This window comes from Ceratotherium simum, chromosome 13 (assembly GCF_057802395.1).
Source record: "Ceratotherium simum simum isolate JZ-2026a chromosome 13, ASM5780239v1, whole genome shotgun sequence".
NCBI lineage: Eukaryota > Metazoa > Chordata > Mammalia > Perissodactyla > Rhinocerotidae > Ceratotherium > Ceratotherium simum.
In genome coordinates, this window is record NC_141912.1 from 3,025,230 (window position 1) to 3,043,245 (window position 18,016).

General features: G+C 45.6%; 2 protein-coding genes across 4 annotated transcripts in view; one reads left to right on the top strand and one right to left on the bottom strand.

The window, feature by feature from the left end:
• SERPINB6 (serpin family B member 6) overlaps window positions 1–1,369 on the bottom strand; it is a 29,481-nt gene extending 28,112 nt beyond the window's left edge. The window contains exon 1 of one of the 3 annotated variants that reach the window (XM_087437926.1): window positions 1,240–1,369. Coding sequence is in view for 1 of the 3 variants with exons in the window: in XM_087437925.1 (XP_087294051.1) it covers window positions 942–994 (53 nt within the window). In the remaining 2 variants the exon portion in view is untranslated. Of the gene's footprint in view, window positions 1–941; window positions 1,038–1,072; window positions 1,152–1,239 lie in introns of those variants that run through there. The other 2 variants (XM_004432165.3, XM_087437925.1) reach the window with 2 other exon arrangements.
• On the top strand, window positions 993–15,233 carry LOC147915354 (uncharacterized). The gene is made up of 4 exons (XM_087437893.1): window positions 993–1,096; window positions 1,138–1,445; window positions 9,650–9,816; window positions 14,992–15,233. Exons 1-3 carry the CDS (start codon window positions 993–995, stop codon window positions 9,745–9,747), a joined length of 510 nt encoding a protein of 169 aa, XP_087294019.1. The 3' UTR covers window positions 9,748–9,816; window positions 14,992–15,233.
• Window positions 15,234–18,016: the final 2,783 nt, after the last annotated feature.

Below are 18,016 nucleotides of genomic sequence, written 5' to 3' on the forward strand. Positions count from 1 at the left end.
ATTCATTCTAATTTCACTCTACTGTTACCGGTTCGAGTTAACTGCAATATGCTGAATTGTAATAAAAGGCCTTGGATTGGAATTGGCCTTATCTAATTTTAAATACTGAGTTTAAGTGGCCACGTATGCCTAAAATTGCACCCTTTCTCTGTGATAGCATAAAGTGAAGGATGCAATTACTCAGGAGCAGTCCTGAAATACTAGGACACACTCCTAATACTGATAACAGCAGTCATTCACGCTACTCTAATCACAGGGCACACTGCATGGCCCCTGCAATACAGTGCTGCAGGACCTGAACCCAAAGGTTACTTTCCCATCGCATCTCACCACAGCAGTGCTAAACCACAGCCAGGAGGAAGCAGCAGGCGGCCTCGGTCATATTCCTGTGGTCAGGTACAACTGGGCTCTGGAAGCAAAAGTGCCAACACGACCCAGCTTCCCCTAGCACCTGAGTATTTCTGGCAGCATATGAATATTAACTTTCCATGCTTCTCTTTTTCCAAAACCGAGCTTTATGGCGAAAAAAGGGAAGAAAGTAACTTAAGTGCCAATTTCATCTAGCACGCAAACCCCATGTATGATTAAAATTTCCCCCGTGTCCTCTTAGCCCTGAAGATATCAAATCTTGTAATATTTTGCCTAAGTTTAAAAAAACAAAAACAGAGAAATAACAAGATCTGGAATGGTCCTCGCGATTATCTTCACAGGCCTGAGGGACCTCGAGGTGCTGTGGAATTAGCCAACCTCCCGAGCGCGCCACACCCGGAGGGCAGGAACCAACGCGCACGTTCAGTGCAAAGGCGCCGGCTTCAACACTGACCCCTCGGCTCCCCTCCGGCCTCCAGCCCTCCAGGGTTCCCAACGCCCGGCGTCCAGCGGCGCGCGCCTGCGGCCTCTCGGCCCGCGGCGGGCCGGTCACCCCTAGCCGCGGGGGTCACCTGTGGCCTAGGGGCCGGGAGCAGCAGCCCCGGAGGCTCGGGGCCGCCCCCATGCCGGCGCGGGGCTGCGCGTCCCGGGTGCGGGCGATCCTCCGCGTCACCGGCCGGGCTGGCGGCCATGCACAACTCACCGGGCGTCGTCACGTGCGGCAGCCGCTGAGCTCCGGGAACCCGAGCCGAACGCCCTCCCCCACAGCCCCGCCCCGCCCTCCGTCCGGCCCCCTCCCCGGCGCTCTCCTGGCCCTGGAGCGGCGGGCCGACCCCTGCGGCCGGAGCGGGTCCCAGCGGAGACGCGTACCCCAGAGCGTGGCGCCGCGGCCGCGAGCGAGCGGAGCGGCGGGCAGGAGGCGTCGGAGCCGCTGCAGGCCTCAAACACCGGCCTGGCCGGCGGGGTCGGGAGGCGGGCCGAGTCCAGGGAAGCCAACCAGCGCGCCGCTGGCCCCGAGCCCGGGGCGGCCCTCCGCAGTCGAGGGCGGAGAGGAGGACAATGGAGAAAGGTTACAGGTGTGCGCTGGATACTCCGCTGCACCTTGACTGCAGCCCGGAGCCGGCGATCCGCGGGGTCCGGACCGGCTCCCCCTGCGGGAGGGGCCGCGCGTCTTTTCTAGTCCTAGTTGTGACCTCGTCCGTTGAACCACCAGGTTGGTGAATCCAACGAAGGCCTGACTGTCTGGAGGTTTTCAGTCCGGGGGCGACAGTGCGCGACCCCACCTGCGCGTTACTGTGTCTTTGTAGAGACTGTGAATTATGTCCTCAAGATCAGAAAAGTGCCAGCTGGTGGTACATGAGGTTAAGTTGGACAGTGCAGAACAGGAATTTAAAATGGACAAAGCCTACGATCGCCTGTGTTCAAAGACTCCAGTACTGTTCTGGCTCGTGTGAATAAGACTGCAGAGTAGGGACACATTATACAAATACCTATGAAATACCTGTCTGGCATCTCGGAGCAGTCTTGGAGAAACAGAAATCTGTTTCTGAGATGGGGAAAAAGCTAGCCAGTTTTTAAAAATGAGTTCAGTTTTAGTGAGCTGTTTAGTGCCTCCTCAATCCTTACCTTGAGTCAGGGGTTCTCAGCATGGACACTATCTGAGCCAGATAGTTCTTTTTTGTGGGAGGGCTGTCCTGGCGCTATAAAATGTTTAACAGTGTGAAAATTAGTAAAGGGAAACTTCATTTAAAATAGAGTCAGGAGGTCAGAAAAGGGAGCTCCCACACAGTACCACTGCAGGTCAGTTACAGGAAAGATGGTCAATTACAGACCCCAACAGAAGTCGTCAATAGGAAAGAATCCTCAATTACAAGAAGAAATGTATATTGCGTCCCAAACAGAAAAGACTGCCCCAGCAATCAGCAGATGAGAAACCATCACTACCCTGGACTCTTGCTTTTCTCCAATGAACTTTCCTTCAAAACAACCCAATTTGCCCCTTTTGCCCCCATGAGTTCCTCTCCTTTGATTATTGAATTTGCTTATGGTCCGCAATAGCAGGCACATTGAATAGATGATCATGTGAATTTTATTCTTCATTTTATTAATGTGGTATATCACATTGATTTGCGGATGTTGAACCATCTCTGCATCCTTGGAATGAATCCCACCTGATCATGGTGTATAATCTTTTTAATGTATTGTTGTACGCGATTTGCTAGTATTTTGTTGACGATATTTGCATCAATGTTCATCAGTGATATTGGCCTGTAATACTCTTTTTTTGTGTTGTCCTTGTCTGGTTTTGGTATCAGGGTGATGTTGGCTTTGTAGAATGAGTTAGGGAGCTTCCTCTCCTCCTCAATTTTTTGGAAGAGTTTGAGAAGGATAGGTATTAAGTCTTCTTTGAATGTTTGGTAGAATTCACCAGGGAAGCTGTCTGGTCCTGGACTTTTATTTGGGGGAAGTTTTGGATTACTGTTTCGATCTCCTTAGTGGTGTTTGGTCTATTCAAATTCTCTACTTCCTCTCGATTCAGTTTCTGAAGGTTGTATGATTCTAAGAATTTGTCCATTTCTTCTAGATTATCAAATTTGTTGGCATATAGCTTTTCATAGTACTCTCATAATCTTTTGTATTTCTGAGATGTCTGTGGTAATTTCTCCTCTTTCATTTCTGATTTTATTTATTTGAGTCTTCTCTGTTTTTTTCTTGGTGAGTCTAGCTAAAGGTTTGTCAATTTTGTTTATCTTTACAAAGAACCAGCTCTTGGTTTTATTAATTTTTTCTATTTTTTTTAGTCTCTATTTCATTTATTTCTACTCTGATTTTTATTACTTCCCTTCTTCTACTGATTTAGGGCTTTTTTTGTTCTTCTTTTTCCAGTTCCTTTAGGTGCACTATTAGATTGTTTACTTGAGATTTTTCTTGTTTGTTGAGATAGGCCTGCATTGCTATAAACTTCCCTCTTGGAACCACTTTTGCTGTATCCCATAAATTCTGGCATGTCGTATTTTCATTTTCATTTGTCTCCAGGTATTTTTTGATTTCTCCTTTGATTTCTTCGTTGACCCAATCGTTGTTCAGTAGCATTTTGTTTAATCTCCACATATTTGTGGCTTTTCTGTTTTTCTTCCTGTAGTTGATTTCTGGTTTCATACCGTTGTGGTCAGAAAAGATGCTTGGTATCATTTTAATCTTCTTGAATTTATGTAGACTTATTTTGTGGCCTAATATGTGATCAATTCTGGAGAATGTTCCGTGTGCATTTGAAAAGAATGTGTTTTCTTTGGTTTTTGGATGGAATATTCTGTATATATCTACTAGGTCCATCTGTTCTAGTCTGTCATTTAAGGCCAATGTTTCCTTACTGATCTTCTGTTTGGATGATCTATCCATTGGTGTAAGTGGAGTGTTAAAGTGTCCTACTATTATTGTGTTACTGTCTATTTCTGTTTTTATGTCTGTTAATAATTGCTTTATATATTTAGGTGATCCTACATTGGGTGCATAGATATTTACAAGTGTTATATCCTCTTGTTGGATTGTTCCCTTCATCATTATGTAGTGCCCTTCTTTGTCTCTTGTTACAATTTTTGTTTTAAAGTCTATTTTATCTGATATGAGTATTGCTACCCCAGCTTTCTTTTCATTGCCATTTGCGTAGAGTATCTTTTTCTATCCCTTCACTTTCAGTTTGTGAGTGTCTTTAGGTCTGAAGTGTGTCTCTTGTATGCAGCATATATATGGATCTTGTTTTTTCATCCAGTCAGCCACCCTATGCCTTTTAATTGGAGCATTTAGTCCATTGACGTTTAAAGTTGCTATTGATAAGTATGTACTTACTGCCACTTTTTAACTTTTTTTTTTCCCTCGGTGTTTTAGTAGTTCTTCTCTGTTCGTTTCTTCTTCTCTTGCTCTCTTCCCTTGTGGTTTGATGGCTTTCTTTAATATTATGTTTGTGTTCCTTTCTCTTAGTTTTTTGTGTATTTATTATAGGTTTCTGGTTTGTGATTACCATGGGGTTCATATACCTATGTATATGAATGTATACAAACGTAACCTATGTATATAGCAATCTATATTAAGTTGATGGCCTCTTTAGTTTGACCTCTATCTGAAAGCTCTACTCTTTAACTCCCCTCCTCCCACATTTTATGTTTTGGATATCATATCTAACCTCTTTTTTGTGCATTTGTATCTGTTACCCCTTATCATGGAAATAGATAACTTTTCCTTTTTGTGGTCTTCTCTTTTCCCCTTAAATCAGTCCCTTTGGCATGTCTTGTAGAACTGGTTTCTTGGTGAAAAACTCCTTTAATTTTTGCTTCTCTGAGAAATTTTTGATCTCTCCTTCCATTTTGAATGATAACCTTGCTGGGTAGAGTATTCTTGCATGTAGGTTTTTTCCTTTTAGCACTTTAAATATATCATGCCACTCTCTTCTAGCCTGTAAGGTTTCTGCTGAGAAGTCAACTAATAGCCTTATGGGGTTTGCTTTGTATGTAACTTGTCTTTCTCTTGCAGCTTTTAGGATTATCTCTTTATCTTTAATTCTGGACATTTTAATTATGATGTGTCTTGGTATGGGCTTCTTTGGGTTTATCTTGTTTGGTGCTGTCTGTGCTTCCTGTACCTGGATGTCTGTTTCCTTCCTTAGGTTAGAGAAGTTTTCATCTATTATTTCTTCAAATAGATTCTCTGCCCCTTTGTCTCGCTCTTCTCCTTCCGGGACACCTATAACACGGATGTTAGTGTGCTTGATGTTGTCCCAGAGGTCCCTTAGACTGTCCTCACTCTTTTTAATTCTTTTCTCTTTTACCTGTTCACCTTGGGTAATTTCTTCTAGTCTTTCATCCAGCTCACAGATCCGTTCTTCTGTATCCTCTACTCTGCTTTTGAGTCCCTCTAGTGAATTTTTCATTTCCAGTATTGTATTCTTCATTTCTGATTGGTTCATTTTTATATCTTCCATTTCTTTGTTGACATTCTCACTGAGTTCATCCATTCTTCTCTCAAGATCAGTGAGCATCCTTAACACTCTTTGTTTGAACTCTCTGTTGGGTAGGTTGATTATTTCTGTTTCATTTAGTTCCTTTCCTGGGGTTTTGTCCTGTTCCTTTACTTGGAACATATTCCTTTGCCTCCTCATTTTGCCTCTTTCCCTGTGCTTGTGTCTAAGTATTGGGTAGGTCAGTTACATCTGCTCTTGGATAGGTGACCTTATGTAAGTGATGCCTTAGGAGGCCGAATAGTGTGCTTCCCTCTCCTCTCCAGTTCCAAATGTTCCAGGAGGGACCCCTGTGTGGGCTACGTGTGTCCTGTTGTGGCAGGTTTGCTCTTCCCATAGTTGCCCAGGGAGGCTGAGCTGTCCCCCTGTCCAGCTCATTGTAATGCTGAGCTAAGTGTAGTTGTTGTGGGCCCTTTAGTCTCTTTTTCGGGTGTGGGGAGCCCCAGCACAGTTTGCTGCAAGGTCTAGTAGCACATTCCTGTTGCAGTTTTTCTATTAAGTGAGTAGGCCCCCAGCATGGCTGGTTGTTAGGCTCAGGGGCTTACAATTGCTGTAGGCCTCCAGCCTATAAGGCTCTTGTCAGCTCTCTGAGGATTGCAGCTGGGTGGGGCTGGCCTCAGGCATGGAAGCACCCAGTTGTTTCAGGCTTTGGAAGGTGGGGCAAACCCCCTATGTGGGTCTTTGAGAAGCACAAGTCTTCTGCAGCTGACCAGCCCTGCTGCCCACAAGTCCACACACACAGTCAACACAGTCCTGCCCCGTGTGTGTGCCCTGACCCCTGAAGTGGACCCAGCCTCTCCAAGGCAGGACCCCCACACACTCCACCAATGCCCCACATACTCCACCTGCTCCTTGTGCGTGCCCTGCCCCACAGAGTTGGACCCAGTCGCCAGGCTGTAGAGAATCCAGTCACTAAGCTATGCAGGCCCACAAGTTGCCTGAGGGTTTGTTGTTGGGTGGGGCCAGTCCCTAGGGTGGGCTGCCTGCCCTGGCTGAGCTGGATTAAATCTGTGCTCTAGTGGGTGAGGCAGAGCCTGGGCTAGCAGGCCACAAGGAGAACTACAATGGCATCTGCCAGCATCCGTGTCAGCACACCCACACCAGCTGACAGCAACGGCCACCACCAATGTCCCAGTCTCTAGAGAGGTCTCATCTCTCACCAAGATGCACTCACAGCCTATCAGGTGAGTCTCTTTTCACCAAAGGACTGTGCACCTTTGTTTCTGGTGATTTGAGGTTGCTTTCTGAGATGGGTGAATTTGTGCGTGGGCCCGTTAAGAGCTGGCTTTAATTTCTTTGTGAACCAGCTTTTCTGCAACTATTCCGCAATGTTGTTAGTAGCAAGCAAAGTCAGATATTATGCCACTCAGCTAGGTCTGGGTCCAAAAAATGCCTATAGCAGGCACACTCCCCAGCTCAGGTCCCCTACTCCTCCAGGCAAGGCTGGAGCTTTTGGGCTGCTCCTGGGCAGCCATGAAGTGCTGCAGCTTGTGAAGGTGGCATTTTTTCTCTCCAGAAGGGAATTTCTGCCTCTTCCACCTCTATTAGGATTGTTGTTTGTTGTAGGGGTTCCTCCTATCCAGTTTTCACTTCTCTCTGAGGGGTAATTTTTCCAAGAGTAGTTGTAAATTGGCTGTGTCCACAGGAGGAGGTGAGTTCAGAGTCCACCTACACCACCATCTTGACTTCCTCTCCCCTTTTCTTATTATTTGTATTAGTTTTTTTTCCATTGAGTCTTTTGAGTCCTACAGCTCTATCATATCACCTGCAAATAGATATTGTACTTCTTCCTCCAATTTTCATGTCTCTGTTTTCTCTTGTTTGATCACATTGGCTAATACTTCCAATAGAGTAAATTACTTTACTAGTTGTGTTGTTAATATTTACAAGATAAAAAGGTGAACATAAGAAGGTATCATGGCTTCGCAAAAGAACAAGTCATTGCTAACCTCATTTATTTTTTCCAAAAGTAGGGTTACTTGGCAGGGAGACCTAGGAAGGGGTTCTGTAGACCAGTATTTTCTACCATCCTTCCTGGACTTAAATTAGTTTGAAGAACTGTTTCCAAATTATGTAGGTTAATAATTTTAGGCTCAGCATCCTCCTAGAGAGATTTCTTTTAGCGTAAAGTTGTTGAATACATGCTTATCACATTTTCTAAACTTAATATCCTTACAGGTTTATAATGAAAAACAGAATCAAAACCAAAAGTAATCAGATATTTAAAAATCAATGAGATGAGTACAACTACTCTGATCACAGTTCATGTGACAAAGGCCTGGGGTTTCAATTTTTTATAACCAAACATGAAACACCAGATTGATGGAGCATCACTAGAAATGCTTACAGGGCCTCTTCCCCCTCCTTTTAGCCACTGATTTACAGAGGGGAAGCGGAAGCTGGCAATCTTTAATAAAGACCTCTGGCAAACCAGTCTCCAGCCTCAGGGCTGAAGATCCAAAGGTTATCATTTTACCATTACTCAGAGCTCTTCTGTACTTTTCTTCCCTTCCTCATTCCTATTGTTCAATCATTAGATATACCCTTTGTGCTAATTCCCTGATGGAGAGTGCCTCTCTCTCTCTCTCTCTCTGGACCCCAGGTCACAGAGACAGGTGGAAAGGCAAGCAGGGATGAATCAATGAAATCCTGCATCTCATCTGCATCTTAGTTTTCCTCAAGGCTTTTCAGTGTTTGGACCTTCACTCACAGAATGTCCCAAGGTGGTTGTCTTGGAAGCTGAGTTTGGGGGCGGTCTCTAAGCTATTTTGGTCCCAGGTGATGGCTGGAGGAGGAGAGGGTAGTGACAGAGTCAGAGGGCTGTAAAGAGTGGAAAGGCAAGAGTACCCAGGTCTATGTGCCGAGACCACACACATAGTTAATGCTCAATAGTACTTGGTGATTCATTGGTTTCTAATGCTTAGAAAATTCACTTCAAATATAGCAATGATGTCAACAAAAAGATCCGACTCCAGAGAATGTCTTGTTCTTTCTGATCCCAGTTTAATTGGCCCCTGCTGCTAACCCTAACTGAAAACATATGGCTCTCACTCAGCGATAATATGGCATTTTCTTTTCCCAAACTTCCCCGGATCGGGGACTGGTTCAATTTCAGTTTCAAAGGATTTCAGTACTCCCTGTAACATAAAACAGAGCCTTTTAGGTGTTTATAAAACAGTCTGAATTTACAATCAGTAAATTGGAAATAGAGATTAACCAAAGATCTTGATCATGAATACTAAACACAGCTCATGTTACTTATGAATTTGGGCTTGTCCCAGGTAAATATTTTGTCTTACTGTGTTTCACTTTTGAAAATAATCCCCCTTTCAAATGTTGGAAATAATAGATTGACAAAATACATTCAAAAAGCAGGTAGCAACCCATATCCAGCTCATTTAACACAAGTCAGGTTTGACATTAGAGCAGGAAACTGTAACTCACCCATGACCAGATCAAAGAATGGGGACTGACACATCCCCCTGAATAAGTGCCTTCTGTCCTGCTAACATCAGCTCTAATAGAAGAGGAGAAGAAAGGCTGCTCCCTCACAACTGCAAATATTGCACTGTGACATTTATGTTATGTACTACTATTGTTCTCCACGTACAGTTCTCCGTATCACATGGACTGACTCATAGATAACATTTCTACCTTGCTGTCACTGGTAGAGATGGATTTGTACTGATTTAGCCATACCTTTAAACAATCAGATCACAGTGAATGAGCCAAGAAAGGCTAAGTGTCCAAATAGTCAACTAGGACCTTAGATGAGTAAAAAAACTTGCCCCAGTAGGTTTCCATGATTAGGTTAATTGCTTAGCTAACCCAATCTAATTAAACTAATATTTACCAGACATCTACAGTGCAAAACACAGTTGAGCTGGGTCTTGTGGGAAGAATGATCGTCCAGACGGAGAGTGGAAAAAGAATAAACTAGACAGAGGAAAGGGTGTGTAAAGGCATGGGTATGAAAGGGCTTGCAGTGGGCAAAGTATAGTGTACTTTGAGGGGTGGGTAGAGGGCATGGGCTGGGAAGTGGCCCACAGTGAGACCGAGCAGGGTTGAATTGGTAGGGTAGGGCTGGACTGGGAGAGAGGCCTTAAGCCATTCGAAGGAATTTGGATTTTATCAGTCAAGCAATGGGGAACCAGTGCAGTATTTTAACTAGAGGAGTAACATGATTCATCATTCATTCATTCATTTACCTCCCTCTCTGTGTCCCTCCCTTTCTTCTCCTCTTCTCCTGTTCTTCCTTCCTGACTCTAGCATCAGTCTTCAGGATGGATTGGATTCAGAAGAGAGTGGCAGCAGGGGCCAGTTATGAGTTGGCTTCAGGAGCCCAGAGCACAGGCAATTGGGCCTGAGTATAGGTAGTGGCAATGGTGGCGGCGAGTCTCTCAAGAACTCGGAGCTGTGTGGTCACATAATCAGAGGTATGTATTGGGAAGACTGCTCTGCAGCAATGCAGACAAATGGGATGGGAACAAGACAGAACGCATGGAAACCGGTGCTGCAATATTTCAAATAAAAGACACCAAGTTGTGAAACAGGGCAGTGGCAGTAGGGGCGGAGGGCTGGAAGGAAGAGCTGTTTAAGAAGGATAGGACGTAGGATTGTTGGATGTGTGGGTGAGGAAGGAGGAATTTAGCATGACTCAGATTACTGACTTGGACCAGTGGGTGAATGACTGTGACAATGAGCAAGATGGGGAAAACAGAAAGGCAAATGAATTTAGAGGAGAAAATGAATTTTTTTTTGATATGGTGAGGTTGAAGTTCCCTCCTGGAAGGCTCAAGTGAGAGGCCTAGGCACCAGATGTCAATGGAAGTCATTAGAAAATGGATGTAGGTCACGGGCTGGGGAGGTTTGCAGGGAGACCCCCAGGAATGCCAATACATAAGGGTGAATAGAGGATAAAAGAACCAAGACAAGGAGAGGCCAGAGAGACATGAAAAGAATCAGAAAAGACCGTTACTAATGACAAAGGAGGAGAGAGTTTAACGAAGGAGCTGTGCAGCCCATGAGGGGCAGAAGTGGGTGGCCGTGGTCGAGCAGCAGTAATGGTCCTTAGAACTGAGTGGGGGTAGGATCTTGAAGAGGAGCAAAATATGCCACCCCAAAATATGCCACTTTGGCATGTGGGTTATTTTGAGCTGAAGAAAATCAAGACCCAGCAGATTCAGGAAGAACTTTTACCTCTCCCTTAACTGCCTAAAAGAATTTAAATGGGGAGACTGGCCCAGAAGGAGAGCAATTACCAGAGATGACTTTTTTTTTTTTATCTGAAAGACCTATTTGCATGGCAGGGCAAACTTCTAATTATCAAACATCTGCCCTTCTTATCCACCTCTGAATTACCTTCCTCCTCTTTGAAGCCTCAGACCCCTATCCCATTCCTTAGTTCAGGATGGCATGTACGCCTCAATTTCCCAACTTGCCCTTGGGTCTCATGTTTTTGTGGGGCTCCCATACATACAAAATTAAATGTGTTTTTCTCCTGTTAATCTGTCATGTCAATTTAATTATTAGACCAGCCAAAGAACCTAGAAGGAAAATTTTCTCAGCCCCTACAGTCTGATGGGTCTTCTTGAGGACACCGAAGGCTGCAGAGGTGTGGATGGATGACCGTAGAGGGATGGATGGTGAGGAAGCTGAGCCAGATGCCAAAATTCTCCACTCATGCAATGACCCGGAGGAAAGGAGGATGGAGGCTGGTGTTGGCCGGTGGCCTGGGAGGGGCCAAAATTACCATTAGAGCCCCACCCGTGCCTCCCCAGCCAGGGCTGAGGGATCAGAACATGCGACCTCTGTGAGGCTGGTGTGTGTTGGGGTGGGGGGGGTGGCTTGGCAAGCAGAGCAAGCAACAAGCTGAGTCAGAGGGCGGAGAACGGGAGTGAGTCACGAGGGAGTGAGTCACGGAGTGCAGGGCATGGGGCTCCCAGGAAGAGGGAGGGGAGACAGGCCCGGGAAGGGCTCTTATCAGGGCTGGGAGCTGAGCTGGACTGAGATAACAGGGCTCAGAGACCCTGAAAACTGCAGGCACTGCTCGGCCTCCAAGGGGCTAGCCCCTGCTGCGGAGTGGTGGAATCCCAGGCCCACCCCAGCTCGGCTCCCACCCGGGTGCAGAGCATGGCGGAGCTGCAGGGGCGCTTCGCCGGGGTCCGCGTTTCCTGGGTCCCTCAACTGCCCTCCACTCCCGAGGCGCCCCTTCCTCCCGCGGCGCCCCTGGCACCGGCTGCGCCGGGCCTGGCAGGAGCCCGTCCATCCCCGCTCCCAGGAGTCCGCATCCCGAGGTCTCCGCCGCGGCGCCCAAGCGCTTGGCACGCCTGGGAGGGGCGGGAGGAACCAAGGCGGGCCGGGGGAACGGGAGCCCAGGAACAAAGGGCACCGGGCAAGGGGCCTGGGAGGAGGGTCACCTGAGGTGACCAGGTAGAGGAGGGTCAAGTCACACCTCGTACACCCCAAGGAGGCTGGTCTGTTAGTCTCTACCACCGCGCCCTCTTCATTTCCTTCACAGCACTCGCCATCGTCTCTAATTAGTTGTATTCGTTCATTCTCGGTTTCCACTAGAAGGTCATTTCCTGGAAAGGGGGCCAAGTCTCCACGCGTTCCTCAACGATGGAACAACACCAGGTGGGCAGCACATGGGGGTGAGGGATAGAGGGGAAGATGATCAGCCAGAGAAGGCTGGAAGACCCGGGGAAGAGGAAGAGACTGGAGCTCAGACTGAGGACAACGCTGGCCGGTGAGCAAGGTCAGAGTGGGGTACCGGCACTGACTGTGTCAGCGGTCCCACATAAGCGGAACTTACCTTAAGAAGACTCCATCACATCACATCGGACCTGAGATCCACCCTGATGCCACCGCCAGAGACCCGCAGACCATCAGATCCACACCAAGTCACACCAGGACTGGGACAGTGTGTGTACAGTCTGTGTCCATTGAAGTCCTGAGGCCCAGCTTTCTTTTGCCACTCTAGTTTTTCACTAGATATTTGAGATCTTATCTACACCTTAGACCATTTTTACTGCACTTTCCAAAATAAACACAAGATATTGTTGGGGGAAGAGGGAGAATCTCCCTCTGCCCTTTTCCTTAAGGTTCTTATGGCTGGCCAAATAATTAACAAGACAGGTTAGCAGGAGAAAATAATACCAAGTTTAATAACATGTATACATGGGAGAAAGCAGGGACACTGCATTTCTCCACACAATAGCAGAAATTCTCATCTTAAATACCATGTTCAGCCAACGACAAAGGAGGATGTTGGGGGTGGGGGGAGTCAGTTACAGGAGATTACCACTAAAGCACAGTAAACAAGAGTAAGATTATTTAAGGCCTCACCTTCCACATTGATAAGTTTCTAGAAATGAGGCCATCCCCCCCTCTTCCCAAAACAGAGAGGGAGATACCTTTACAAATGGAGATTTCCCTTATAAATGTAAATGTTTGTCTGGCAACTCCTTGCAGGGCCATCCAGAGAATGTGGCCAGAGAGACAGAACTTCCGATAAGATGGGCTTGTTGGTGCCTTTCCTATTGTAACATTTATCCTACATTATCTTTACAGCCATCATGATAGAAGATCTGTTCCAGTAAGGAGCCACCATGTCAAATTCTTTAGGCAGTTAGTGGGGGAGGTCAAATGTCCCTAAAGAAAACAAGCAAGGTAAAGATATAGATTTCAGGGTGGCCAAATCTTGATCTCCCACAATATAAATAATTTAACTTCAATGGAAAAGTAGAGTTTTCATTATCCTACACAAATCTTTAAAATACTAGGTGCATCTTGCCAAGTTTCACTGATCACCTACTTTCCTGTAGACTGCTCAAAATAGTCCAACTAAATAGTGTCAAGTTTTGCCATTCAGTTGGTGGACTGGCAGCCCCCAGTACAAGAACTGATCTTCCTGTCTACTCCTGTGGGGGTCACCAATTAGTCACCCTGTGATGGGTTGCCTGAGACCAGGGTGCTGTTCCTGTACATGCTGAAAGGGCATGATCTGCTCGCCAAAGGACAAAAGCCAATCGTCAAGAGGCAAGATGGTGGTAGGGAAAGGGCATTTTATTACAGCTTGCTAGCAAGGGGAAGATGGCCGACTAATATCTCAAAGAACTATCTTACAGAACAAAGACTACAGGCCAGTTATATAGAGGGCTGGTCTCTGAGTGGGGGAGGCATCTGGTCCCAGAGTGGGGGCATCCATCTGGTCTTAGTTCCTGGCAGTCTTTTGTTTTACTGGATATGCATCAGAGACCAGAGCAATGCCCTATACCCTGATCTTTCAATTGTCATTGATGATGGCTATCAGCATAGACTCTGCCTGGGGGTCATCACATTCCTAAGGAACTCAAAGAACAAAGTTATCAACTTATAGCAGCTGGGAGGGGCCATAAAATCCAGAGTCAGTCAAAGGTCATTCTAAGTTACAATATGGTTTCTTTTCTACAATACGGCTTCCCTCATGTCAGCTTTATATTGAGCCAGTATTACCTGCATCCTGGCGCAGACCTAGGGTTTTCTTGGAGAAGTTCTTTTTGTAGCAGTACCCTTCCATGAATGTTTTGTCACCCAGGGAAGTCCCTAAAACATTTTCCATGTCTAGTGCTTTGTTTTTAAGTTGTGCTTCCTTATAGGAACCAAGGCAGAACATTGCCAGGTGGCCAAATGGCAGAATCAGTCCAAACCAGAAAGGTCCAAGATGGCAATGGGGTGCCATGCGCAAAAGGAAACATGTGAAACCGACAAACAGTTAGCCATTGATGATTAAGCACCCAGTAGCAATAGGGGATCGGAATTGGCCACCTCAAAATATGTCTCTGCCTGAAAGACAATTTGGTCCCCACTCCCACTAACTGACCAATGGAGTTTGGGATGGGAGGCCTGTCACCAGAACAGGCTATCACCATAGACATCTCTGGGTACCTGGAGGGTCCTTGCGGAGCCCATTCTTAGTTCTGGTTACCCTTGTAAGAGACAATATTTACATTTGTAAAGGAAATCTCCATTTGTAAATGTATCTTCTTCCCCATACCAGGAAGAAACGGGGGATGGCCTTACCTAGAAACTTATCAGAACAGAAGGCGAGGATTTAAATCTACACCATAAACTTACCCATTGTTAACTGTGCTGTTTAGGCAATATGCTATCTGACTCCCACTAGGTTCCTATAGATAACATGCCCCTGGAGCCAGAGTCACCATGGTAATGGGTGTTTGAGCTATTTTTTTCAGGAATTGAACCCTTGTCCACTTAAGGCCAGATTGAGACCACTAACCCATCAACTGGGCCCATGCAAACATATGTCCAATAAGCGACCTTTTGACATCAAGAGGTTAGAACTCCACCCTCAGGGCATGCTAACACCACCATTTTGTGAACATGCGTCCTACAAAGAGGCATGAAGCCTGACCACGCTTCCGCAGATCATCAATTACCTCATCTCTCCTCACCTCCAATCATTTCAGACCACCTTGCCCCCACCCCATAAATATACCTGAGTCCCTATTTTCAGGGAAGCAGATTTGAGATTCATTCTCCTGTTTCCACACTTGGCTGCCTTGTGATTAATAAACCCTCTCTCTCTCTCTGCAATCTCTTTGTCTCAGTGATTGGCCTACTAGGCAGCGGGCAAAAACGGACCTGGTGCGGTAACAGGCAAAACGTGCCATGTGCAAGAAGGGAAGATCTGCACGTGCCCCAAGTGCCCCTATCCCTAGCAATGACGTGGAGGCCCCTCCCCCTTCACATCTCATAAGAACCCTGCTCACCTTCCCTTTGGAGAAGGTGTTTTAGAGCATAAGCTCTGCCTCCTCCATTCATTGATCAATAAATAATGTTTCTACTTTGCTATTCTGAACCCAGTCTTGTTCTATTGCCAGGGATGGGTCTGGGCAAAGGACCAAATTGTGGGTCACCCGTCCCTTAGGGCTTTGTAACGTTTTGATGTGTGTTCTTCACTAATCCCAGCTTTCCATTTTTTAGTTTGTACTAAGAGTTTTTCTGATCCACCAAAGATTCTCTTCTTATTTTCTGGAGGGACTAAGGGTTTATTTACATTTTTAAAATATCAGTACCAAACCAAGTGGTTTTGCCTCCTGGTGAGTAAAATAAGACTCTACACCAGTGGAAGTTGTCTCACAAAGTAAAGTGTATTTGCAGCAAATAGGAGACCATGAGGAATCATTTCCAAAGTTATGGCATCCCAGAACAAAGGGAAGCAAGGATCTTTTATTTTGGATGGGGAATGAATATTCAAAAGGGAGAGGTAGGTATTTGCTTGCACAGGCTCAGATGGAGAACATGCTTCCACATACACTTCAGGTTATGGTGATAAGGCCTAAGCTTCTCCTGGAGAGATCTTAGCATTAAAAATAAGGCAAAGGACGTGGGCATAGCTCTTGTGGTGAGGCTTGGTCTGAGTCAGGATGGTTGGTAGTTGCATCTCCTTAACATAACAAAATGGGGGAAAAAACAATTTGGAAAAACAGTTAATTGCTTCCAAACCCACCTTTGAGTTTCTTGAGGCACCTAGTTGGTGACAAGTCCCCCTTCTAGTTTTATCCTGCTACTCATTCTTGAGGGGCACAGGTTGAAGGTCTATCTTCTGTAACTACTTCCTGCTGAGCATGGGCATGTCATAGGGACCAGTAAAGGAGCAGAATTCCCAGCTAATGTCAAATAGGTTTGTGGGTCACCAGAGGCATAGCCCTAAGTTGTTCGTAACCATTTGTAATTTTATAGCGTCAATGCATTTATTATATGTTTAGGATCTGGGCATACTTGTCCCCCTTCCAGATTCCACCAGCTCTTTTATAGTATAGATACAGGGTTGCCCATCCTTCTCTGATGGACCTAGTCTTGCTGCCCAGGAATATGCAGCCTCCTTGGAAGCATACTGTGCCTAAATGGTATAGGGTTGGTTAGGATCCAGGGCAGAGCCTGGGGTGGATAGCCAGTCATTACTTATCTGCATAGTGTCACTGCAACAAGAGTTTCAAATCAGAGAGTGGTTTGCAGGAAAACTCGGTGTCATCAATTGACTGTGACGATCTCTCTTGATGTTCAGGTGTGGGTGCCTTTTTTACCCGTGTGTGGTGGATCCAAGGGATGACTCTTTCTAATTTTAGGTAAGAGTGTGAGTGTGTGGTTAGTAACACCAAGTGAGACCTTATCCAAATAGGATTTAGCTGATCTTGGGATGAACTGCTTTTCCAAGCTTTAAATAGACCCAATCTCCTGGTATATATGGGTGAAGTTTGACCTCCATAGGCAAGGGAAGACAGAAGTTTCCATACTTATTGAGTGCATCTACCACCTGCTTCAGATTGACTATGTGTTCGATTGCCATGGAAACCTCTGGGTCTCAATTTTTCAGCAAATCTAAGTCTTTAGGGAACAGCCTCCCATAGGTCATTTTAAAGAGGCTAGGCTTCAGTTTGCGTTTCTTTTGTTTTGTTTTGTTTTTTTGTGAGGAAGATCAGCTCTGAGCTAACATCCATGCCAATCCTCCTCTTTTTGCTGAGGAAGACAAGCCCTTGGCTATCATCCGTGCCCATCTTCCTCTACTTTATATGGGACGCCGCCACAGCATGGCCTGACAAGCGGTACATTGGTGCACACCCAGAATCTGAACCCTGGTGGCCGGCAGTGGAGCACACACACTTAACTGCTACCCCAAGGGGCCGGGCCCTCAGTTTGCCCTTTGGAGCTACCCTCATCCGAGTGAGGGCTCTTGGCAGTAATTTTAGCCAATTTTCCTGTATCTCTTGGTACAATGTAGCCAAGGTTTTCTTTACAGTTTGATTTGCCTGCTCAGTTTTTCCAGATGATTGTGGTCTCCATGTGGCACGTAGCCTCCCTTTAATTTTTAAAACTCTAGCTACCTCAGAGATTATTTTCGATGTAAAACCTGGCCCATTGTCACTCTATATTGGTCTAGGCAACCCAAAATAGGGAATTATTTCTTTTAACAACAGTTTTGTTACCTCATTCACCCTTTCTGACCTACAAGGAAAGGCTTCAATCCATCCAGTAAATGTATCCACAAACACCAAGAGGTATTTGTGCCCTTTGGGGGTCGTGGGCATAACAATGAAATCAACTTGCCAGTCTTCCCCTGGTAAAGTTCCCCGAATTTGAGTTGCTTTGTCCAGGGAAGGTACAGGAGGTCTGGTTTGTACATTATTATTCTGGCAATAAATGCATCATCCAGTTATTTTTTTTCAATAAGTTCTCTTATATATGGGGTGCTTATGACCTTTGTCAGCCATAGGTATAAGATATCTTTTCCATAATGGCTAGAATCATTATCTATATATATAATGTTTAAAACAAGCATAGAGAAAGACTAGAATAAAATATTTCAAGTCTTAACTTTGGCTATTTTTAAACAGCATGATAAGAAAGTAGTTTCATTTTCCTTTTCTATATATACTAATTTTTCTATAATGAATATGCATTATAGAAGCCTGCAAACAGAGCCCCTATTCCTGAAAGATTAAGTGTAGGACATTACAACGGAGAGAGTAGTACATTACAAGACTGGTGTGCCAAGAGCCAAACGAGAGGAGAAAACAGTCACACTACAGACTGCAAAGGGACGCTCAAACAGTTCCCTGATTTGAGCAGCCT

Bases quoted from the DNA above. Each gene is read 5' to 3' on its own strand.
- LOC147915354 (XM_087437893.1), top strand. From the start codon at position 993: ATGCCGGCGCGGGGCTGCGCGTCCCGGGTGCGGGCGATCCTCCGCGTC. The intron at 1,097-1,137 runs GCTGAGCTCCGG...CCTCCCCCACAG, and splicing joins CGTCGTCACGTGCGGCAGCC to CCCCGCCCCGCCCTCCGTCC. The intron at 1,446-9,649 runs GTGTGCGCTGGA...TCCTGACTCTAG, and splicing joins ACAATGGAGAAAGGTTACAG to CATCAGTCTTCAGGATGGAT.